The 26,864-nt window shown below is 42.8% G+C and overlaps 1 protein-coding gene across 1 annotated transcript in view; it reads left to right on the plus strand.

Moving 5' to 3' along the window:
- CACUL1 (CDK2 associated cullin domain 1) overlaps positions 1-19,232 on the plus strand; it is a 378,635-nt gene extending 359,403 nt beyond the window's left edge. The window contains exon 9 of the mRNA XM_069239246.1: positions 18,475-19,232. Coding sequence (XP_069095347.1) covers positions 18,475-18,515 — 41 coding nt within the window. The 3' untranslated portion in view covers positions 18,516-19,232. The remainder of the gene's footprint in view (positions 1-18,474) is intronic.
- The last annotated feature ends 7,632 nt before the right edge of the window (positions 19,233-26,864 follow it).

The raw sequence follows: 26,864 nt of genomic DNA on the forward strand, positions 1-26,864 counted from the left end.
GGTAGTTACCCACCACTGTGTAAACTATAACACGTACTAACACACAGTGATGCCATAAGTGATGTCGTTGAACTTGTCATGAGTTATGTTCAATGTGAGGTTATGAGCAGTAAGTGGTGGGGGGACAAGTTATAGATAGTGCTGCTAACTATAACTGATGAATTTCTGTAGTTTTTTTTAAGCTCAAAACGTTGACTCTGTCAGTGAGAAATTCACCTTACTAACATTACTTTCTCCTTTTTTAATAAAACAATGTGTGTATGTATATATGTTCGATGGCATGTGTAGCTGCAGATACACATGCTGTGCATTATCCTGCCATCTAGTGTTGGGCTCGGAGTGTTACAAGTTGTTTTTCTATGAAGAAGTCTTTTCGAGTCACAAGACCGAGGGTCTCCTCCCTTTCGGCTACATTGCGCATGGGCGTCGACTCCATCTTAGATTGTTTTCTTTCCGCCATCGGGTTCGGACGTGTTCTTCTACGCTCCATGTTTCGGTCCGGAAAAGATAGTTATACATCGGAAAATTCAACGGTATTGTTTGCGCTCGGTACCGGGTTAGTGCTAGCACATCGACACCGACGAAAGAAAGGTTCCGGCAGCCCTTCGGGGTTTCCACGCCTCGGCGGGGCTTGGTCGGCCCGACCGCGTCCATCTTCAATGCTCATGGACCGGACCCCCTTCCGCTTCTGCCCCAACTGCCACGCAAAGTATCCTTATACAGACCAACACTTGGTCTGTAATCTGTGTTTGTCCCCCGAACACAAAGAGGATACTTGTGAGGCCTGTCGGGCATTTCGATCCAAGAAGACACTGCAGGATCGTAGAGCTCGAAGACTCCAGATGGCGTCGACACCGGCCGGACACACCGACGTCAAGGAAGAGGAGACATTCTCCATTTGACATTTGGACTCGGACGAGTCCGAGAGTGAGCAGCCGAAGACTCAGCAAACCGTGAGTAAACCAGCCCCGGCAAAAACTCACTCGAAGATCATGAAGGCCCAGGGGACGCCACCGCCAACAGGCCATGGCTCTACCCGAAAACACAGTGACCAAACATCGGCACCGAAAAAGGCCTCCCAGCAGCCGAAGACATCCGACTCCGGTCGAGATACCGGCTCCGAATAGACTCGGCACCGAGAGTTCAGCACACCGAAAGTCAAAAAGGTTTCTTCGGAGCCGAAAAAGACGGTCGAAAAAATTTCGATAGCCAAACATTCTTCCTCGGAGCCACACACTTACAAGGCCACCGATTTGAACAAGAACTGGGTATGGGAGAGCCTGACCATACACAAAGAAGTCTCCATATCCAAAAGGACACGGGGAAAATCAGAACTCTTCCTCCAATCAAAATGAAGCGGAAGTTCGCATTCCAAGAGGTGGAAATGCAGCCTAACGCAAAAGTGGCAAAAGAGAAAACTCCACCACAATTTTCGCCACAACAATCACCAATTCATTCACCACATCTGTCCCCGGTAGCAACACCCCCAATGATGCAGTCACCAATGCACACAGGGATGAGTCAAGATGATACGGATGCATGGGATTTGTATGATGCACCGGTCTCTGACAATAGTCCTGAATGCTACCTGGCAAGACCTTCACCACCTGAAGACAGTACTGCTTACATGCAGGTGGTTTCCAGGGCAGCTACATTTCATAATGTAGAATGGCATGCAGAGCCCATAGAAGATGACTTCTTGTTCAATACCCTGTCATCTACGCACAGCCAATACCAAAGCTTGCCAATGCTGCCAGGCATGTTAAAACACGCTAAACAGGTGTTTCAAGACCCAGTCAAAGGCAGAGCCATCACACCTACATCACACAACAGTTAACTCCAGATTCAGTGGTAGTAGGAGCAGCCCGGAAAAGGGTGAACTCACAAACTTCTGGAGACGCACCACCGCCCGACAAAAAGTCGGAAATTCGATGCAGCAGGCAAAAGGGTGGCAGCACAGGCAGGCAATCAATGGCGAATTGCTAATTCTCAGGCTCTTCTAGCAAGATACGACAGGACACATTGGGATGAAATGCAACATCTCATTCAACACCTTCCCAAAGAGTTCCAGAAACGTGCCCAACAGGTTGTCGAGGAGGGCCAAAGTATCTCAAACAACCAAATAAGGTCCGCCATGGACTCAGCGGACACAGCGGCCAGAACAGTAAATACGGCGGTAACCATTCGGAGACACGCATGGCTACGAACCTCCGGATTTAAGCCCGAAATTCAGCAAGCAGTGCTAAATATGCCATTCAATGAACAACAACTATTTGGGCCGGAGGTGGATACAGCGATAGACAAACTGAAGAAAGACACTGACACGGCCAAACCCATGGGCGCGCTCTACTCCCCACAGAGCAGAGGCACTTTTAGGAAGCTGCACTTTAGAGGGGGGTTTCGGGCCCAGACCACAGAGCCTTCCACCTCACAAGTCAGACCCACATATCAGGGCCAATATCAGAGAGGGGGTTTTCGAGGACAATATAGGGGTGGACAGTTCCCTAAAACAAGAGGGAAATTCCAGAGCCCAAAAACCACACAAACTAAACAGTGACTTCAACGTCACAAACCCCCACCACACAACACCAGTGGGGGGAGACTCACAGATTATTACCACAACTGGGAACACATAACTACGGACGCGTGGGTCCTAGCCATTATCCAACATGGTTATTGCATAGAATTCCTACATTTGCCACCAGATGTGCCTCCAAGAGCACACATGTCCAAACAACACTTAGATCTGTTACAACTAGAAGTCCAAGCATTGTTACAAAAAGAAGCAATAGAACTAGTACCCAACCATCAAAAAGGAACAGGTGTTTACTCCCTGTATTTCCTAATTCCAAAAAAGGACAAAACACTGAGACCCATATTAGACCTCAGAACACTAAATCTTTTCATCAAATCAGATCAGTTTCACATGGTGACACTTCAAGACGTGATTCCCTTACTCAAACAACAGGACTACATGTCAACATTAGATCTCAAGGATGTTTATTTCCACATACCCATACATCCTTCCCACAGGAAATACTTGAGGTTTGTAATCCAAGGCGTGCATTACCAATTCAAAGTGTTACCCTTCGCATAACAACAGCCCCAAGAGTATTCACAAAATGCCTTGCAGTAGTAGCTGCTCACATCAGGAGGCAACACATGCACGTATTCCCTTACTTAGACGATTGGTTAATAAAAACCAGCACTCAGCAACAGTGTCTTCTACACACAAAATACGTCATAGAAACCCTTCACAAACTAGGGTTTTCTATAAACTACCAAAAATCACATATACAACCGTGTCAAATACAACAGTACTTAGGAGCAACAATCAACACACAAAAAGGGATTGCCACTCCAAGTCCACAAAGGGTACAAGCCTTCCAAAATGTAATACTAAACATGCACCCAAACCAACACTATCAAGTGAGGTTTGTAATGAAACTCCTAGGCATGATGCCTTCATGCATGGCCATTGTCCCAAACGCAAGACTACACATGCGTCCCTTACAACAATGCCTAGCAACACAATGGACACAAGCACAGGGTCAACTTCAAGATCTAGTGTTGATAGACCGCCAAACACACTACTCGCTTCAATGGTGGAATCCTATAAATTTAAACCAAGGGCGGCCATTCCAAGACCCAGTGCCTCAATACGTGATCACAACAGATGCTTCCATGATAGGGTGGGGAGCACACCTCAAACAGCACAGTATACAGGGACAATGGGACGTTCAACAAAGGCAACTGCATATAAATCATCTAGAGCTGTTAGCAGTGCTTCTAGCATTGAAAGCATTTCAACCGCTAATAGCCCACAAACACATTCTTGTCAAAACAGACAACATGACAACAATGTACTACCTAAACAAACAAGGAGGGACACACTCATCACAACTGTGTCTCTTGGCACAAAAGATTTGGCATTGGGCGATTCACAATCACATTCGCCTAATAGCACAGTACATCCCAGGGATTCAAAACCAGTTAGCCGACAATCTCAGTCGAGATCACCAACAAACACACGAATGGGAAATTCATCCCCAGATACTACAAACTTACTTTCGACACTGGGGAATACCAGAAATAGACCTATTTACAACAAAAGAAAACGCAAAATGCCAAAACTTCGCGTCCAGGTATCCACACCCTCAGTCCAAGGGCAATGCGTTATGGATGAGTTGGTCAGAGATATTTGCCTACGCTTTTCCCCCTCTCCCACTCCTTCCTTATCTTGTAAACAAATTGAGTCAAAACAGACTCAAACTAATACTGATAGCACCAACCTGGGCTCGCCAACCATGGTACACAACACTACTAGACCTGTCAGTAGTACCTCATATCAAACTACCAAACAGACCAGATCTGTTAACTCAACACAAGCAACAGATCAGACACCCGAATCCAGCATCGCTCAATCTAGCAATCTGGCTCCTGAAGTCTTAGAGTTTGGACATCTAGACCTTACACAAGAATGTATGGAAGTCATTAAGCAAGCTAGAAGACCTACTACAAGACATTGTTACGCAAACAAATGGAAAAGATTTGTTTATTATTGCCATCATAATCAAATCCAACCACTACGCGCTTCTGCAAAAAACATCGTAAGCTATTTATTACACTTACAAAAATCAAACCTAGCTTTTTCTTCTATCAAGATACATCTCACAGCAATATCTGCCTATCTGCAGATTACACATTCAACATCACTCTTTTGAATCCCAGTCATCAAAGCATTTATGGAGGGTCTAAAGAGAATCATACCCCCAAGAACACCACCAGTTCCCTCGTGGAACCTCAATATTGTGTTAACACGACTCATGGGTCCACCATTTGAACCCATGCACTCTTGTGAAATGCAATACTTAACCTGGAAAGTAGCCTTCCTAATAGCTATCACATCTCTTAGAAGGGTAAGTGAAATTCAAGCATTCACTATACAGAACCCTTTATACAAATACATAAACATAAAGTGGTTCTCCGGACAAATCCAAAGTTCTTACCAAAAGTTATATCACCGTTCCACCTAAACCAAACAGTGGAACTCCCAGTCTTTTTTCCACAACCAGACTCAGTAGCCGAAAGAGCCTTCCATACGCTAGACATCAAAAGAGCATTAATGTATTACATTGATAGAACAAAACTATTTCGCAAAACAAAACAATTGTTTGTATCCTTTCAAAAACCTCATGCAGAAAATCCAGTATCCAAACAAGGCATTGCCAGATGGATAGTGAAATGCATTCAGACCTGCTATAATAAAGCAAAAAGAGATCTGCCTATTACGCCAAAGGCGCACTCCACTAGGAAGAAAGGCGCCACAATGGCCTTTCTAGGAAATATACCTATGACAGAAATCTGTAAGGCAGCCACATGGTCTACGCCTCATACATTCACAAAACATTACTGTGTAGATGTGTTAACAACACAACAAGCCACAGTAGGACAGGCTGTATTAAGAACATTATTTCAAACAACTTCAACTCCTACAGGCTAGACCACCGCTTTTGGGAAGATAACTGCTTACTAGTCTATGCACAGCATGTGTATCTGCAGCTACACATGCCATCGAACAGAAAATGTCACTTACCCAGTGTACATCTGTTAGTGGCATGAGTCGCTGCAGATTCACATGCGCCCTCCCGCCTCCCCGGGAGCCTGTAGCCGTTATAAGTTGGTGAAACTTGTACATTTATAAATTTGTAAATATATATTATTTTTTATACACATTATGTACATACAGACTCACTCCATTGCATGGGCACTTTTTACTAATATACACAACTCCTACCTCACCCTCTGCGGGGAAAAACAATCTAAGATTGAGTCGACGCCCATGAGCAATGTAGCCGAAAGGGAGGAGTCACTCGGTTTCGTGACTCGAAAAGACTTCTTCGAAGAAAAACAACTTGTAACACTCCGAGCCCAACACTAGATGGCAGGATAATGCACAGCATGTGAATCTGCAGTGACTCATGCCATATATATATATATATATATGTTCGATGGCATGTGTAGCTGCAGATGCACATGCTGCGCACATCCCGCCATCTAGTGTTGGGCTCGGAGTGTTACAAGTTGTTTTTCTTCGAAGAAGTCTTTTCGAGTCACAAGATCGAGGGACTCCTCCCCTTTCGGCTCCATTGCGCATGGGCGTCGACTCCATCTTAGATTGTTTTCTTTCCGCCATCGGGTTCGGACGTGTTCCTTTTCATTCCTCGCTCTGGTTCGGAAAGTTAGTGAAAAACTCGGAAAATTTGACAGTATTGTTTGCGTTCGGTATCGGGTTAGTTACAACAGATCGACACCGAATTTTGAAGAGCTCTGGCGGCCCTTCGGGGTTTTCGATTCCCCGACGGGGCCTGGTCGGCCCGACCGCGTGCGTCTTCAAGGCTAATGGAACGGACCCCATTCCGCTTCTGCCCCGAATGTCACAACAAGTATCCTTATACAGATCAGCATTTGGTCTGTAATTTGTGACTGTCGCCAGAACACAAAGAGGATACCTGTGAGGCCTGTCGAGCATTTCGGTCCAGAAAGACCTTAAGGGACCGAAGAGCAAGAAGACTACAGATGGCGTCAGTGCCGACAGGACAAAAACACATGGAGGAAGAAGAGGAAGCCTTCTCCATCGAGGATTCGGACTCGGAAGAGGTCGATCCTGAACAGACGCCGAAAACCGTGAGTAAGACGTCGATACACAAGACTCACGTAAAGAGCAGTAAAGCCCAGGGGACGCCACCGCCAACAGGCCATGGCTTAACCTGAAAAATAGGTGACCGGGCATCGGCACCGAAAAAGGGCATGCATGTGTCGAAGTCATCCGACTCCGGTCGAGATACCGGCACAGAGCACGCTCGACCCCGAGACACCGGGTCAGAGCAATCTCGGAACCGAGAGAGCGGCACCGAACCAAGTCGGCACCGAGAAATCAGTACGCCGAAGAGCAAAATAAGTGTCGTCTGAACCGAAAAAGGCAGCCGAAAAGGTTTCGATACCGAAACATCCGGCCTCGGAACCGAAATCAAGTTCCTACACAGAGAAACAAGGCCTGTCCTCACAAATGCAAACACATAGATTTGGACAGGAACTGGAGACAATGGAGCCAGACTACTCACAAAGAAGGCTCCACATCCAAAAAGAAACAGGGAAGATCAGTACTCTCCCTCCGATTCGAATGAAACGAAAACTTGCCTTCCAAGAGAAAGACAAGCAGCCACAGGCGAAGGTGGCTAAACAAGTAACCCCGCCACCATCTCCACAACGCTCTCCACAACCATCACTGGTAGCCACTCCACCAATGATGCAATCCCCAACTCATACAGGGATGAGTCAGGATGATCCAGACGCGTGGGATCTTTATGATGCGCCAGTGTCAGATAACAGTCCTGACTGTTATCCAGCTAGACCGTCACCACCAGAGGATAGTACAGCCTACGCACAGGTGGTGTCAAGGGCAGCGGCGTTTCATAATGTCAGCCTGCATGCTGAGCCAATTGAAGACGACTTTCTATTTAATACACGGTCGTCCACACACAGCCAGTACCAAAGCCTCCCCATGCTACCTGGAATGCTAAAACACTCCAAACAAGTGTTTGAGGAGCCTGTGAAAGGAAGGGCCATTACTCCAAGGGTGGAGAAAAAATATAAACCGCCATCAACAGACCCCGTGTACATCACACAACAGTTAACACCAGACTCAGTGGTAGTAGGGGCAGCTCGCAAGAGTGCGAACTCACACACTTCAGGAGATGCACCACCTCCAGACAAAGAGAGTCGTAAGTTCGACGCGGCAGGGAAAAGAGTGGCGGCACAGGCAGCAAACCAGTGGCGTATTACCAACTCACAGGCTTTGTTGGCCAGATATGATAGGGCTCATTGGGACGAAATGCAACACTTTATAGAACATTTGCCCAAGGAGTTCCAAAAGAGAGCACAGCAAGTGGTGGAAGAAGGACAGAGTATCTCGAACAATCAGATACGGTCAGCAATGGATGCGGCAGACACAGCTGCAAGGACTGTAAACACAGCAGTGACAATACGGATACATGCATGGCTGCGTACATCAGGATTCAAGACGGAAATACAACAAGCCGTGCTGAATATGCCATTTAACGGACAGCAGTTGTTTGGGCCGGAGGTGGACACTGCTATTGAAAAACTTAAAAGGGACACTGATACGGCCAAAGCCATGGGCGCCCTCTACTCCCCACAGAGCAGAGGCACATTTCGCAAAACACAGTTTCGAGGGGGTTTCGAGGACAAAGCACGGAACCCACAACCTCACAAACAAGGCCCACTTATCAGAGCCAATATCAGCGGGGAAGTTTTCGGGGACAATATAGAGGGGGACAATTCCCAAAAAGTAGAGGGAAGTTCCAAAGTCCCAAAACTCCACAAAACAAGCAGTGACTTAGACGTCACAAATCCCCAACACATAACACCAGTGGGGGGGAGACTAACCAAGTTCTACAAACAATGGGAGGAAATAACAACAGACACTTGGGTCCTAGCAATTTTCCAGCATGGTTATTGCATAGAATTTCTAAAATTCCCTCCAAATGTCCCACCGAAAACACACAATATGTCAAAACAACACATGGATCTTCTACAACTGGAGGTCCAAGCGTTGTTACAAAAGGATGCAATAGAACTAGTACCAATTCATCAGAGAGGAACAGGAGTTTACTCGCTGTACTTTCTCATACCCAAAAAAGACAAAACTCTAAGACCTATATTAGATCTCAGAACATTAAATATCTACATCAAATCAGATCACTTTCACATTGTGACACTGCAGGACGTAATCCCATTGCTCAAACAACAAGACTACATGACAACACTAGACCTAAAGGATGCATACTTCCATATACCGATACATCCTTCACACAGAAAGTACTTAAGGTTTGTATTCCAAGGAGTACATTACCAATTCAAAGTGCTGCCATTCGGGATAACAACTGCGCCAAGAGTTTTTACAAAATGCCTGGCAGTAGTGGCTGCTCATATCAGAAGGCAGCAAATACATGTGTTCCCGTACCTAGACGATTGGTTAATCAAAACCAACACGCAAGAACGGTGTTCACAACACACAAAGTATGTCATAGAAACCCTCCACAAACTAGGTTTCTCACTCAACTACAACAAGTCACACCTTCAGCCGTGTCAAACACAGCAATACTTAGGGGCGACAATCAACACAACAAAAGGGATTGCCACTCCAGGTCCACAAAGGGTACAAGCATTTCACAATTTAATACAGGCCATGTACCCAAAACAAAAGATACAAGTGAAGATGGTGATGAAACTACTAGGCATGATGTCCTCATGCATAGCCATTGTCCCAAACGCAAGATTGCACATGCGGCCCTTACAACAGTGCCTAGCATCACAATGGTCACAGGCACAGGGTCAACTTCAAGATCTAGTGTTGATAGACCGCCAAACATACACCTCGCTTCAATGATGGAACAATATAAATTTAAACCAAGGGCGGCCTTTCCAAGACCCAGTGCCTCAATACGTAATAACGACAGATGCCTCCATGATAGGGTGGGGAGCACACCTCAACCAACACAGCATCCAAGGACAATGGGACACTCAGCAGAGACAGTTTCACATAAATCACTTAGAACTATGGGCAGTATTTCTAGCGTTGAAAGCATTTCAACCTATAATAAGCCACAAACACATTCTTGTCAAAACAGACAACATGAAAACGATGTATTATCTGAACAAACAGGGAGGAACACACTCGACACAGTTGTGTCTCCTGGCACAGAGAACATGGCATTGGGCGATTCACAACCACATTCGCCTAATAGCGCAGTTTATTCCAGGGATTCAGAATCAGTTAGCAGACAATCTCTCTCGGGATCACCAACAGATCCACGAATGGGAGATTCACCCCCAAATACTAAACACTTACTTCCAAAAATGGGGAACACCACAAATAGACGTATTTGCAACAAAAGAAAACGCAAAATGCCAAAACTTCGCATCCAGATACCCACAGGATCAGTCTCAAGGCAATGCGTTATGGATGAGTTGGTCAGGGATATTTGCATACGCTTTTCCCCCTCTCCCACTCCTTCCATATCTGGTAAACAAATTGAGTCAAAACAAACTCAAACTCATACTAATAGCACCAACTTGGGCAAGGCAACCTTGGTACACAACACTACTAGACCTATCAGTAGTACCTCATGTCAAACTACCAAACAACAGATCAGACACCCAAATCCAGCATCACTGAATCTAGCAATCTGGCTCCTGAAGTCTTAGAATTCGGACATCTAGACCTCACACAGGAATGTATGGAGGTCATATAACAAGCAAGGAAACCAACCACAAGACATTGCTATGCAAATAAGTGGAAAAGATTTGTTCATTACTGCCATAATAAACAAATACAACCCTTACACGCATCTGCTAAAGACATCGTCAGCTACCTACTGCACTTACAAAAGTAAAAGCTAGCTTTTTCATCCATTAAAATACATCTCACCGCAATTTCAGCTTATCTGCAAATTGCGCACTCAACATCACTTTTTAGGATCCCAGTCATAAAGGCTTTTTTGGAGGGCCTGAAAAGAATTATCCCACCAAGGACGCCACCAGTTCCTTCGTGGAACCTTAACATTGTCTTAACGCGGCTCATGGGTCCACCGTTTGAACCCATGCACTCATGTGAGATACAATACTTAACATGGAAAGTAGCATTTCTAATTGCCATCACATCTCTAATAAGAGTAAGTGAGATACAAGCATTTACCATACAAGAACCCTTTATTCAGATACACAAGCATATAGTAGTCTTACGAACAAATCCTAAGTTCTTACCAAAAGTCATATCACCGTTCCACTTGAATCAAACAGTAGAACTACCAGTGTTCTTTCCAGAACCAGATTCTGTAGCTGAAAGAGCACTACATACATTAGACATCAAAAGAGCGTTAATGTACGACATTGACAGAACAAAACAAATTTGAAAAACAAAACAATTGTTTGTTGCTTTCCAAAAACCTCATACAGGGAATCCAATATCCAAACAAGGCATTGCCAGATGGATAGTTAAATGCATTCAAACCTGTTATCTCAAAGCAAAAAGAGAACTGCCTATAACACCAAAGGCACACTCAACTAGAAAGAAAGGTGCTACCATGGCCTTTCTAGGAAACATTCCAATGACTGAAATATGTAAGGCAGCCACATGGTCTACGCCTCATACGTTTACCAAGCACTACTGCGTGGATGTGTTAACAGCACAACAAGCCACAGTAGGACAAGCAGTACTACGAACTTTGTTTCAAACAACTTCAACTCCTACAGGCTGAACCACCACTTTTGGGGAGACTGCTTACTAGTCTATGCACAGCATGTGCATCTGCAGATACACATGCCATCGAACGGAAAATGTCACTTACCCAGTGTACATCTGTTCGTGGCATGAGACGCTGCAGATTCACATGCGCCCACCCGCCTCCCCGGGAGCCTGTAGCCGTTTGAAGTTGATCTTGAACATTTGTAAATTTGAAAATATATTGCTTTAAACCACATTATGTACATACATATTTACTCCATTGCATGGCCACTATTACTATAATACACAAATCCTACCTCACCCTCTGCGGGGAAAACAATCTAAGATGGAGTCGACGCCCATGCACAATGGAACCGAAAAGGGAGGAGTCCCTTGATCTCGTGACACGAAAAGACTTCTTCGGAGAAAAACAACTTGTAACACTCAGAGCCCAACACTAGATGGCGGGATGTGCACAGCATGTGAATCTGCAGCATCTCATGCCACGAACAGATGTACACTGGGTAAGTGACATTTTATATATATATATATATATATATATATATATATTGCTGAATGCATTATACAAAACAGGAAAACAGGAACTCTGGTAGTTTCCAAGTTTCTCTCCCTTACATGGAGTACCCTACGCCACTAGTGACCATCTGAATTTGCTCACCTCAAGTGTCTGTTTTTCTAGCAGAGTTTTAAGCATAGGATTAGAACAGTGCAATCCACGCTGAGCTACACTAGTTCAAAGCCTTTTGCCATTTTTACAGCAAGAACGTTAAGCACAGGATTTGCACAGAGCCAGCCACACCAAAGTGAAAAATGAAATACATTTTTGACCACTCTAGGCACAGTATTACAGCTTTGAATTGGTAAAATATCATCCAAGCCAACCTGGAAAAAATAAAAACAAAACACCCGACCACTAGTGTTTTACTCTAGATAGAGCTCATCATACGGATACAGCTTTGTCTAGACTCAAGGGAGCAACCGCTGGAAGTCAGAGAACAATACCCCTCCAGACTTAGAGTGCAGAATAAATTAGGCAAAACAGGAAGCAAGGAACTGGTTTTCACCCTGTCCAAGTAGCGACCCTCACTCTAGTGAGGGTAAGAGTCACACAGCTAAGATAACCCCTGCTTCTCAGCCCCTTGGTAGCTTGGCACAAGCAGTCTGGCTTATCTCAAAGGCAATGTGTAAATTATTTGTACACACACGCACAGTGAACACGCTACAAAAGGAATCCACGCCAGTTTAGGAAAAGTAGCTAATATTTATCTGAACAAAACAAGACCAAAACAACGGCAAGTCAACATACACAAGTCAAGGTGTCACTTTTAAAAGTTTAAGCAAGTTTAGTCCATAGAACTCAATGGATGCATTTGGTTGAAGGCAAAGTACCTTAGATGTGTCAAAAATCAAAGAACAAGCACCGGGGAGATGAGGCACCGGAAGAACAAGCAATACATGAGTTCCTTACTGCCAGGGGAGGTGATGCATTGGTTTCCAGACATGCAGCCTCGGTTCCTTTCTGTGGTGCGGTGTTGATAAAAGAATTGGCACCCAGGGACGATGCGTCAAAACTCCATACAAGTTGTGTAGGTCTACAGCACCGAAGCAGGTATTGTGTCGATTCTGCAGCGGCAGTGCTGGTGCTGTGCCAGGTCGTTACAGCAATGCGTTGATTCCCAGTGGCGAAGCAGGCACTGTGTTGGATCCTTCCAGCGATGCGTCGATTTATAGCGGCGCTAGGATTCGATGCATGGATTTTCTGTTTCAGATCACCAGAGCTTACCTCTGGACTGGATGTGGCACCACTTGGTAAGTCACAGCTCTCAGCAAGGGAGCCCAGGTACTGGCAGATAAAGTCTTTGATGGCCCTGATTCTTCTTAACAGGGGCAAGCTCAACTCAAGCCCTTGGAGAACCTTAGAGGCAGAATGTAGAAAGCAAAGTCCAGTTACTTCACTACCAGGATAGAAGCAGCAGGTCAGCACAACAAAGCAGCAGGCAGAATGGCAGACCCCCTACAGCATCCAGCTCTTCTTCCTGTCCGAATGTCCTAAGTCCAGAAGTGTTCTATCAGAGTTCCAGTACTTGTACCCATTTCTGTCTTTGAAGTAGGCAAACTTCAAAGAGAAGTCTTTGTAGTGCACAAGACCCTGCCTTCCCCTGCCCTGGCCCCAAACACATTCCAGGTGGTTGGAGACCACTTTGTGAGGACAGGCACAGCCCTATTCAGGTGCATGTGACAGCTCCTCCCACCTCTCTACCTCAGGAAGACTCATCATCCTGGTGATGGGCCATCAGGAAATGCAGGGTACACCTCAGCTCCCTATGTTTGACTGTCTAGAGTGAATGCACAAACAGCCCAGCTATCATCCTGACCCAGACGTGTATTCAGCAGACAGGCAGAGGCACAGAATGGTTAAGCCAGAAAATGCTGACTTCCTAAAAGTGGCATTTTCAAACTTGAAATTCAAAAACCAACTTCACCAAAAGATGTATTTTTAAATAGTGAGTTCAGAAACCCCAAACTTCATATCTCCATCTGCTCCCAGTTGGAAATTCCCCTAAAAAGAAATGTCCAGGCAATCCCCAAGTTACCTTATGGGAGAGATAGGCCTTGCAATAGTGAAAGCTGAAATTAGCAGTATTTCTCGATTAGGGCATGTAAACACACTGTTACATGTCCTACCTTTTAAATACCTTGCACCCTGACCATGTGTCTACCTTGGGCCTACCGTAGAGGTAACTAATAAAAGTGCAGGTCCGGGCCTGGCAAGTAGGTGCCCTTGTCATGTTGAAATGGCAGGTTAAAAATGCACTCACAGACACTGCAGTGGCAGGCCTGAGCCATGGTTAAAGGCTTAATGAGTAGGTGGCACAATCAGTACTGCAGGCCCACTAGTAGCATTTGATTTACAGGCCCTGGGCACACTCAGTGCACTGTACTGGAGACTTACTGGTAAATCACATATGCCAATCATGGATAAACCAATCACCAATGCAATTCAGACAGGGAGCTCTTGCACTTTACCACTGGACAGCAGTGGTAAAGTTCCCAGAGTCCTAAACCAGCAAAAACTAAGTTCAGCACAGGATCAAAAACAGTAGGTCAGAAGTGATAAGACAGGGGAAACCATGCCAGGAGCTGCCAGGTCAAACACCAAGTTTAGGCAGAGAGCAGTGGATGGCACTCTGCTAATGTTATTGTTAAAAACAGACATGTAGGCTGAGCAAATTCAGACTATTGCTGGTGTTGTAGGTTGCTCCATGTAAAGGAGCTGCTCTTTGTCTATACTTGAGAACTACACACTCCTTCTCCAGCCAATAATCTTGTAAAGATGACACACTCGCCAAGTTTCTGGTGCCAATTTTTCATGGCCAGGTGTGTTAATAACGTTTCATCTATCTTATCTCTTTTCAGCCTCTTGGGCCATTATCATGGATACTACCTACCTCTTATTGAAATTCCCAATTAACTTTTAAATTAATTACACATATTGTTTTACAATGCATTTTTAATTGTTTTTCACTATTAGATTATATTTAATTAACATAACTAATTTCATATAGATAAATCTGTTTGTGTGTTTAAATACATTTGAACATTATTTAAATAATTTACCTGTTATGTAAAAGATTTCCGATATAAATGTAGGAAAACTTACTTACGACCTAATGACTTGCCATATAGTGATTGCAGTGTTATGACCTAATGTAACGCTGCAGAGATAATGGCAGCCTGTCTGGTATGGTATGGTCTGCAGATACTGTTCCCGAAATTCGAGCCCATAATACACACATGATTCTCACTCCCCTATACTGAGCTGCTGACCTGTGACATTTGTCTCTCCGAATTTTTTTCAGTTGTGCCCCTCCATTGTTTCTTCATCTCATGGGTTGGTCTTTTGAATCTGAATGGAGAGTTTTATCCCAGACTGAAGCTCATTAGCTGTGTTGTCTGGAAGGTGAAAGGTTAGCTCTTTCCGTTGGAGATTTTAGATGTTCTCTTGGTAGAGCGTAAGCTCCCTAACAGAGTGGTCTCTTCTCAGGATATGGGGGCCGCTACTGTAATGTGTGTTCTGCTCAATCCGGTGACTTTTTGCTTGCTTTGGTCATACAAACTTTACATTTTGCTCTTTACTTGGTAGAGAAATGCCTTGATATAAGTATGGTGAAAGGCTGTTTGACCACAGTTTTGGCTTGTTATGTTTTCTTTTGAACAAGAATCTTTATTCATGTAACCTGTAGCAGCTATATTTGTTAAAGGTTTGAATTTTTTAAAACATTTGCAGAAAACATTTCTTCTAAGATCATTCCATTAAAAGCACTCAATTTAGATTTTTTCCAGAAAGGACGTAAATGTAGCTATTGGTGCCATATATGCAGTTGATGTGTTAGACCTGACAGCTCTAAGGGTGGTCTTCCCCTAAACATTTTGCCTACTCACCTCCTGTTGCTGAAATTCGTTCATTTGTTGACTTTAGGACTCTGTGCACTTTACCACTGCTATCTAGTGCTAAAGTGCTTGTGTGGTTCACTATTTTAAACTTTAGGCCTACACCTGATTGGCAAATTTAATGTACTAGTCCTAGTTACATGGTACAATGTACCCTGTGTCTGTAATTTAAATGCTGCTTGTGGTCCTGCAGCACTTACTATGCCACCCAGTTAAGTAGCAGTTTAACACGTCTCAAGCCTGTTATTGCAGCTGTGTGCAGTTTCAGACTGCCAAATCAACCTTCCAAAATAAACCTTTTGCCAGGCCTAATCTTTCCTTTTTAATATATATGTCATCCTAAGCCCAGATGGCAGGGTGCAGTGTATTTACAAAGTTGTACATTTACTTTTACATGTACTGCTTTCAAAAACTCTTACATTTGTTTTCACTACTGCAAGACTACCCCTCCCACAGGATACAATTAGGTTACTTTTTACATTTAAGTGATAACATTAGATTGGGAACAGGTAGGAATGTTATGTTTATCCTAAAAAATGAATTGTAATTAAAACCCTCTATAATGGTAAAGTCAAATTTTAAGTAATAAGTGTGAAAATGCCACTTTAGAATTATTATTTTTTGTCCTAACCATTTGGTGTCACAGTATTGGGTGTAGCTGGAAGATGGCTTTGTATGTTCCTCCAAGACAATGAGACAAAGGGGGATTAGGCATTAGCAGGATGGGAGGAGCGGTGTTGGTCCTGTTCCACTTACATTTCAAAGGAGCTGCCTCAGCACAATCACAAAGAACTTGACACCAGTCTATTGTCCCCTTGGAGCCTAGGCAGGGGAAGATTTAAATTCCATATGTTGGGGTGGGGAGGGGTAATAGTTCTAGAAGCTTCTCCCACTTCAGATCTGGCATCAGGTACAAAAGTAGGATCTCCAGACCTACTCTTCAGTTCTTCAGAGGCCTTGTACTTCAGAGGACTGCCCTGCTGCTTGAGGCCGCATTGTACATCATATGACTGCCTTGCTGCTACCTCAGAGATGACCTGCTTATTGAAGCTTGCCTTGTAGCCTCAGGGGACTGCCCTGCCACTTGAGGCCTGCCTTGCTGCTTGATCTATTTTTCTAAGTTGTGTGGGATTTTTCTTATACTGGGTGTTCATTTTATTACCATTTGAGTGCAGCATAAATACTTAGCACATTGCCTTTAAGTTAAGCCTGACTACTTTTGTACCAAGCTACAAAACGGTTAACCACAGGTTAATTTTGTAACTTTTTATGGTTCACCTAGACAGGGATTATGGCTGTATCTTAAGGAGGGCCAACACTTCCCTCAACCAAAAACCCAATTTCTTACAACATGCCTTTTCTGTTTGCGACATAAGATGCCGCTGTTAACTTTAAACAGCATCACATGACACCTGTGAATGGACATGGCTAAAAAATATTTCCAAGAACATTCTAGAACGTGTGAAGAGGATTGAGTAAGGAATCTGCAAGACAGGAGCAGATTGTTGTCTAGGTGTGCTGATAAGTACATGTAACTCCACATAATGACTCAGATTTGTAGACCATAGTACCATTCCCACATACGACATGCATGGAGAAGATCACACCCTTTTCCCATGTTTTAAAATGAACCACCTACATACTGGAAAGAAATGCACTCTGGTTTTCCCACCCACCAGTCTGACATCCCATGCTCTAGAAGAAGGATTTGTAAATGAAGAAGCAAGTTTGTCGATAGAGAAGATTTGCTGTTTCTTTGAGGGCAAGAAGAGTTTGTGAGGAAACCCACGTCTCACATGAAAGGTGTAAATGTTTTAGGATAAAAACTGGTTAAAATGTGATCATTTAACCAATAATGAATTGACAACATTTGTATTGGTCTTGAAAATGTAGCACATTACAATCTGCAACTTCGCTTAGGTTAGATTAGGCGAGATAAATCAGGCATTACAATGTGTACGGGTTTGATATAGTATTCAGATAGTTAATTACACACTATTTTGTATAGACTCATGGAAGTAGAAAACTGCTTGTTTATCCCTTTGTCTTTAGATATTTTCAGTTCACATCCTTACCTTAAATTGTTTTAGATTTATATGGGTAGGAGCTAATTATATTAGGCTAGTAATTGTTCGGTGACCGAAAGAGGACGGACTCAGCTGATGTTTTTCTTGTATTTTCAAAAATCCAGGATATCATCCCATTTAATGTTCTTACTGACATACCGTTCTCTCCCTCTCAAGGGTCTGGAGACAGAAAGAACCTGCCAGGTTTTCAGGTTTTCTATTATTTCTCAAATATTTTTGTAACCTTTTTGTGCTCATAATTTTCATTTAGCGAAGTTTGAGGAGTTTATTTTGCAGTTTTGTTTAGTTGTTGCAGATTTCGAAGGTGTAAAAGTGATGTACAGAAAACGGAAGTGGCAGTGAGTTTGAGGGCATTGTAAACAAAGAGAAATGCATTTAGTATCTTAGAGAACGAGGCCAAATGAATATAGAAAAGTAAAAATGAATATCTAGTTTGATAGTTATAGATAATAAAAGCTTACCATGAAAGAAAAATGGATCCGTCTTTTAGCTTTTATAACTTTTTAACGTTGAAACAGTACTTGCTATGACTCGTATATTAACAAACCGTGCAAAACTTTACACCCATGCTAATCTATAAACCACACTTTTTATTATTATTTTCAGGTGGCTCCACAGCGTGTGCCAGCGCAAGAGGTTACAGATAGTGAATGGACTGCCAGTGGACAGAGTAAACTTTTTAATGGTAAAAAGCAGCAGAGTTTGGAGGAGTCCGGATGGGATGCGGAACTCTAATTTGGGAACAGATGATACTTGAAAGCTTTTATACAGCTACACAAATCTACAGCCTGTGCCCCAAAAAAGATGAGACCTGTCGCTTTGTTTTTTTTTGTTTTTGTTTTTTTTAATAAAGAAAAGAAAAAGTATATTGCTGCTAGACTCTGAAGACTGAGCCAGACACCTTGGACCAGCTTTTTATGGTTTTATGTTCAGGGTAGAGCTTTCCTCTTAACCTAAAAGAAGAGATGAACATTGCCAAGTTACAACCAGCAGCTCAACACCCCCTTTAATTCTCTAAAATGTCTGCAGTGTTCTACTCCTATTACCTTCCTTCACACCACCCCAAAAAACGTTTGGTAGGGAAACTAAATCTGTAGTTTTTTGTTTGAGCTCGTTATTTCTCATTTGAGTGGCTGTCCCCACTTAAAGTGTGTTTGGGAATTTAAATTTTAAAATGGTCATCAAGGCTTTACTTTCCTGATGCTTTTGCTACAAAAATAATTTTTAAAAAAGTGTTGACTGTTTTTCATATCAGAAGTGCAAAATAGCTGAGTGTCTCTAATGTTTTACTTCAGGTCGGGTCCGACACCTGAAATCCTGGTGGCAACAGGATCTTTGTAGAACGAGTAAAACTTGGTTGAGAATTTGTGACTCGCTGCCTTGGTGATTGTCCCTAGGTGCATGGGCTTCAATATATAGTAACTGATTCAAACTACAACATTTTGTGCTGGAGACTCCATAATAACTTTAAAAATTCTATGGGCTTTTCAGTACCACATTGGGAATTTGCAGCCTGTCATCACCCTACATAACACTTCTTGTTTAAGCCAGTGTTACATTGACAGACAGCTCCGTTAGCAGTGTGAAGTCAGTCAAGCCAAAATTCGATCTTACTATGGTGCATTACTATTTTACAAATATGTTGGCAGTTGGAATAATATGGGATAATCTGAAAAGTGCAGCATTTCAAACATGTTGCTTTAGTTTATTATCGAATTATGCAACATTCATCAGAAGAGGTTTCTTGGTGCTACTCTTAAGGTTGAACGAGTGGCTGTGAAGTCACTACTGTATAAAAATGTGCTCTTCAGAGACTTTCTAAAGTGTAAAAGAGGATTGTTTCCGTAGCTGTTCTAGTAAGGCTGTCCACAGTTTAGCAGCAGCAACTGAGAGCTCTTGATTACCAAAAGCATAACTTCAGGTATTTTCAAAAGAAACTGCCTGTTGGACCACAGACATCTGAAAGAGCAACACTAAGAACATTTGTGCGCCATTATAGCAGGAGTGTTGGCATAAACACCTTTATGTACAGTTGTAAATGTTTTAAATTCTGGCATGCCAGTGTAATTCTGGTAGGTAGCCAGTGTAATTTCTTTCTGACTGAGTTAACCGACTCAAACTTTTTCACATATGAGTAGTCTAATTGCTGTATTCTGGATCAACTGTAGTTGCATAATACGTTTTTTTTGGTGCAGCCAATAAGACAGCTTTACAGTAGTCAATCCTTGACTGAATTAAAGCATTTATCCGTGGTATTCCTGATTATTTGCCTAAAAAGTGTCAGGATGGCTTACATTGGCTACCCGAGTGATAAGACTAGGATAGCCATCAAGACAGATTCCTAAACTTCAAATTGAGTCAGAAGATTTTGCTGGTTGTCCCAGAATAACTGACTAGTTCAGGTTCGTCATGGTGATTTTAGGAGAAGTCAGAAATATTTCAGTTTTCAAAGGGTTTAATTTTAAATAGTTCATAGACATACACGATCTGGTTGCCCAGAGACTCCTACTTAAGTTAGATTGGTTTATTTCTTGGGCAGTCCAAAAATCAGCTGTGTATCATCTGCGTACCTTATACAAGTGGAGTGGAATTCCATTTTAAGAGATTTTCACAGTAGCAAAAGATAGGTTTGTTATTGGCATGAATAATCTGTGTAAGGAGGAGCAGAAGGTGCCACTCCAAAACATGGTTAAAATGTCCTTACCAAGTTAATGCTCCAATATAAAATAAACTCTAGAGGAGCCCCCACCCAATTCCCTTTCAGCCACTCCCTTTCTAGTGCAGACTAGTGTGTCATCTTCTATTGTTCTTGGTCTCTTTGAGAGGTGCAGGTTTAAATCTTTTGCTAAATGTACTATAATAGGTACCTATTCCAAAAAGAACAAAATCTCCCTGAGAGGCAGTTGGAATCATGTGCAGTCATTGAGTGCACGAATGTGCCCATGAGAAATTGAGTGCCCTTCTAAATTACTGCATGCCCCTTACAGGGTAGCAAGAAAAGTTGAAAAGGATTGTTGTGCGCATGCATTACAAACATTTGTCTTACGGAAAATGGAAAGGAAGCATTGTATGTCATGTAGCTTCTGCATTTCTCAAGCACCTGATAAAGACTGGATCTTTGTGACAGTACATTTTGCATGTGCTAATGGAGGGTCAGTGACGCAGTAACTTGCTTCAGGGATTCGAGTGTTGCTGCATCCGAAACTTGCCAAATGAGGCAAATCTACTTCTGAAGTGTGCCATGTGGACGATGATGACTGAAGGAGCCATCTCAAGAATAGAAAGGACTCACTACAAAGGTGTCCTGAAGTAAAGCACCCAAGACACAATCCTTGGAACTTTAAAGAAAGGTTGTGTGGAGGCTAACAGCTGGCGAAATGAACAGGTGTGACCATCCCACTTATGTAATATAGATGTGGTGAAAAAATACCAGCTTAAATGTAGTACTATTTTCTATATTTTGTATTCCCTAAATTAAGGGCCAGAAGTGAAGTTTATGGAAGCATATTAAAATGCTCTTCAGGGTATTTGGAAACTCGGGGAGAACTAGAAGTAACTGTGAAAAATGTACCATCACCGTCCTGTTTCTTCCAGGTGCATGACACTATCTTCCACACCACGGTGTAAAAATAAATCTTGCGTCACATTTTCAGTGTCCCATTTATACTTCCATCTGTGTGTCCCCAAACCCCCTTAAATCTGTCCAGCTTAGTTTGACTGCAGCAGTAACTGTTAAAAATTCACAACCAGGTCTTCTCTGGTGTTCCACATTCAAGACCAGTCTTTAAACCCTCCTGATGACATTAACGCTTCTTCTTTTGAGCACTCCCATTCCCAGTTATCCTTATGTTATTCGCAGTGCCGTTCAGGACCAGAAAGCACTATAAAGTCTGGCTGTTGGTACAGCATCAAGTGATCAGGCTTTCTAAAAGCCCTTATCGATTATTCACTATGGTTTATGCTACATTCTTTATCCTTAACAGGCCCCGTGCGATAAAGTTACATAGTTAGTTAAATCTGTGACTAAATGTCTCGTTATTGAGACGCAACATGCCTGCTTATGTAGAGGTGCGCACAGGAGTTGGTTGGTTGCCATACATGCTACATCCTTAAGACCGTGTACAGTAACATGGACTTTGCAGGCTAAGAGGGAAAATGACAAATGGAGTAGACCAACATTAAGAAATCTTGAACGTTTATAGCTTGGTAGGGGGACCTTCAGGAATAATATACTGGCGGCTTATAGAAAAATAGAACACAGCTTAAGGTTTTGGAAGGTGCTAATGTCTAAAAAGGAAGTGAACGGTGTATGTTTTGCTCACTTAAAAAAAAAAAAAAAAAAAACATAATGAGGTTTAGTATGGATAATAAGAGTGCAAACAAAAACCACCTGTTGGTGTCAGGGACCTGGGGGAGGTCACAATACCTCTGCAAAGGAACATGTTTAAAGTTATGGACGTTTCTCATGTATTGGGGCTGTAATTATTTTGATTAGGAGGGTAGGCGCAATGTTGTTGAAGTCCAGTGTGCCAATATATTCGAATTTGCCACACGGGAAGCCAATTCTGAGTGCACAAGATTTAGGGGGTTATTCCAACTTTGGAGGAAGTGGTAATCCGTCCCAAAAGTGACGGTAAAGTGACGGTGATACCACCAGCCGTATTACGAGTCCATTATATCCTATGGAACTCGTAATACGGCTGGTGGTAAATCTGTCACATTTGGGACGGATTACCACCTTCTCCAAAGTTGGAATAACCCCCTTAGTCTTTTCAATAATAAATGATAGCACTGAAGCCAATGAAGCAATTTTTATTAAATGAAGACAAGAATGTGTGGTGTGACTGTTGGCATACTCCAAATCACAATTTGTAAAAATGTCAAACTATTTTTAATGACGAGTTGAAAGCTAAAATGGGAAATTTACAAAGATCAAATGTAAACCAATTCTCTCAAATAAGACAGCACATCATTGCTGTGTTGGAATTTTCAAAGCCGGAATGAAGTCGAAAGGCTTGATGTAAAATAGGAAAATATAATGCTTACGTGGGTAGGAAAATGATAACCTTTTTGGAAAGGGTTGTTTGGCTGGTCCTGAGTGGTGGGAAAACATTTTTTGTACCTTCATGGAAAGGATTACAGATTTATTTTTAAAATATATAGACGTGTTCAAGGAATGACTTCCCAAAATTAACTCTTTTAAAATGAGTACCAGTTATAGTGAACAGTGAGACTCTTGACGGGGGTAATCGATTTGTGTGTGTGTGTCCATATAGTTAAGATGTTGGAAACAGTGAGTAGTAAAAGAATAATCTAACCCTTAGTCATCGTATGTTCCTACCCTTTTTGGAGGATGAAAAAGTGAATGAGTAGTTAAGTAATGGGCAGTCAGAACGTAATGCAAGAATGTTTACATAACTGATTTCCATTAATACATTTTATATTGGCGTGTGCCTTCTCTTGTTACAAAGGACAATAAGATGGTTTGGTATAAGTTAGTCTTTATAGTAGTGTTCAGTAAATCTGTATTTGATTTTTGGAGATAGTAGCATAAAGTGTGAGGTAGAAAAGCCTACCCTTACAAACAAACCTACTTTTTACATGTTGGTTCCGATCCTCGTTATGTCCAGTCCAGATATTGAAAGCCTGGAATGAGAATCAGAAATAAGGTTAATTGGTGCATTCAGAACTAAGCGGGGAATGGTGCATGCAAAACAACAAAAGATTTAGACAAAAATAGCACTCCTTCCGTTGTATGGATATTATGCACTGTTAGTAAAGTGCTTGCCAAAATAACAAACAAGTGCTAGAGTGGTGTAATGATGAATGAAGGCTAAGACCTGTTTTTGAAGACTGCTCGCGAGATTCATCAGTGGGAGAATGACCAGTTCATAAAAGTATGCATTTCTGGTCCTTTTGGACACCTATTGGACGTTTTCAAAGGACCTTTGTTGTGGGTGCAGGGCCCACCCCATCAGTTGGTACAAACAGAGCTGCAGTTCGTTTTACATCAAGGCCTTTGCCGCAGATTGAAAATACATTGTGCAAATGACACCATTAGGTAAAGGAACCCTTGAGAGAAAGAGGGGACAGGAGTGTGTATGAGGCATATGTGTCGAGGTTAGTTTTTGCTAAATTCTGCATTTTAGGCTTTAATATGAACACATTTACATCGGGAGCATTCAACTGTGAAACCAAAAACTTTCTAGTAGGCCAGAAGGAATTTTCGGAGGGTATTAACTAGTTTTTGAGGTTGTGCCAAGCAGAAGAAATTATTTTGTTTATCAAGACTATCATTTCAAGCTAAGTCAGACGGTCAGCATATTTTTGGTAACGTGTGTGGTTGCATACATAGGCAACATTTTAGAAGAGAGTTTTCTACAAACGTTTCTGAGTTGGTGTGTTGGTGAAGAGAAAGTATTGCTGATAACTAAATACCAAGGTGAAAAAGCATGTTTGAGTCAAAAGTCTCTTTACATGGATTGGGTTCCATGTTTTTTATTTTTTTAATAATCCTAAATTGCATAAGTGTCCTTGGGTAAGGGAACAAAGATTTCTAAAGTTTGTATCCCTCGACTATGATGGTTTTTTTTTATTTCCCATTACTTGTTTTGGATAGTTTGGTGTTCCAGCAGCAACTGATGGGCCAAGAGTATATAGATTTCAGAGGTACTTTGATCCTTCACCCAGAATGGTCTACTTAGAAGCTACACATTGCCTTGTATCTTCTAGTCCTATGGGAGCCAGTGCAGTAATGTGGTCATATTTCCTCATAATTTGGCAGTCTAGTCAGTTATTCCTGTACCCTTTGGAGTTTCTGAATGTCCTTGTTTGGGGTGCCGATACAGGCTATTATAACAGTCAAGATACGATGTAACTAATGGCCTTGCAAGACTGATTTATTTCTTCTTTGAACTGAGGCTGTAGGAGGACCATTCTAAGCATCATGTGCTCAAAGTTGGTGTACCTGATGTAACCTTCTGGCTGAAAGAAAACTCTGGATCAAATCACACTTCTAGTCGTATGATGTGAGGCTACTCTGATTTGAAAATGCAGGGTGGAATCCCTTGAGTTTCCTTTCATAACCTCAGTCTTCGAACCATTAAGGCACAGGAAATGTCCCCTCTTCTAGAAGTATAAAATTCGGAGAAATATTTCAAACCTCAGGTTCCTCACCTTAAAAATATCCCTCCAGAGGCCAGAGTGGATCAGGAGAGTTTTGTAGTCAGTGCTCCTGTACATTGTCTTGGGGCATTAGGGGCTCCATGCTGACTCCATAATGCTCCGAAAGTGATGAAACGCAGCCACATATACGTGCTACGCCTGCATGCTGGCATCTTTTGATTTCTTTTCACACCTTTTGACATGGATCTAGAGCTCTGCTACCATTTCGTTGGCCTTCTGAAAACTCCTATAATGACTTTGAGCAGTGTTGCAGTGTACTAGGGAATGATGTTCCCACTAAAATGACTGGATTCAAACAATGCTTCTACTGGAGAAAGCACTGGTCACACTGCACAAAGTGTTCTTTTGGCGCCGGTGCTTCAGACATGACTGGAAGTTGGCCGTTAAATGTGCGCTAATGCATCGTAAGGCAATTCAAGACCAGGAAGTTATGTTGTATGTCGTAGAACACAAGAACGTAGTCTTCATTCCGATCCCACTCCACCTCCAACTCTAAGGCCTGGCCCAGTTGCTGTTATTGCAGCTGCTCCATTTTTTCCTCGAAATCTTCAGGTAAGTCGAAGTCCAAGCACAAGAAAGCAAAGCAGGGCTCAATCTCATCCTGACATTTTGACTCCAAAGACCATGATTGAAAGCAACTGGATGTAAGTAGGAAGTGCCTCCTTGGAAATGGTGCTGCAGATATCATCTAAAGTAGTAGGTTTCCAGCTGCCTTCCATTGAGCCCCTGAAGCTTTGCTCCCATTTAATGACGGTGACACATAGCCTGATGGTTATCTCATCAAAACCATTTTTTTGTCTTTCTGTTAGCTGGCAAGTAGCAGAGTGGCGTAGGCCGGCGCCTGGATTTTCTTTCCAAGAACCCTATAGAGTCTCACTGCACAGGCCTCGACCAGTAACGTGAATCCTAATTCATTTACAACCAAATACAAATATATTGATGCCCTTGTAGGAAAGTACCATCTTGTCTGGCATGTTACCCCCATTTTTCACTGTATGTATGTTGTTTTAGCCCTTGTGTCACTGGGATCCTGCTAGGCAGGACCCCAGTGCTCATAGAATGTGCCCTGTATGTGTTCCCTGTGTGGTGCCTAACTGTATCACTGAGGCTCTGCTAACCAGAACCTCAGTGGTTATGCTCTCTCTGCTTTCCAAATTTGTTACTGCAGGCTAGTGACTAAATTGACCAATTCTCATTGGCACACTGGTACACCCATATAATTCCCTTGTATATGGTACTTAGGTACCCAGGGTATTGGGGTTCCAGGAGACCCCTATGGGCTGCAGCATTTCTTTTGCCACCCATAGGGAGCTCACGCAATTCTTAAACAGGCCTGCCACTGCAGCCTGAGTGAAATAACGTCCACGTTATTTCACAGCCATTTTTCACTACCATAAGTAACTTATAAGTCACCTATATGTCTAACCCCCACTTGGTGAAGGTTGGGTGCCAAGTTACTTAGTGTGTGGGCACCCTGGCACTAGCCAAGGTGCCCCCACGTCGTCAGGGCAAATTCCCCGGACTTTGTGAGTGCGGGGACACCATTACACGCGTGCACCATACATAGGTCACTAGCTATGTATAACGTCACAATGGTAACTCCGAACATGGCCATGTAACATGTCTAAGATCACGGAATTGTTCCCCCAATACCATTTTGGTATTGGGGGGACAATTCCATGATCCCCCGGGTCTGTAGCACAGAACCCGGGTACTGCCAAACTGCCTTTCTGGGGTTTCCACTGCTGCTGCCGCCAACCCCTCTGACAGGATTCTGCCCTCCTGGGGTCTGGGCAGCCCCAGCCCAGGAA

Source organism: Pleurodeles waltl, chromosome 6, assembly GCF_031143425.1.
Source record: "Pleurodeles waltl isolate 20211129_DDA chromosome 6, aPleWal1.hap1.20221129, whole genome shotgun sequence".
Classification (NCBI taxonomy): Eukaryota; Metazoa; Chordata; class Amphibia; order Caudata; family Salamandridae; genus Pleurodeles; species Pleurodeles waltl.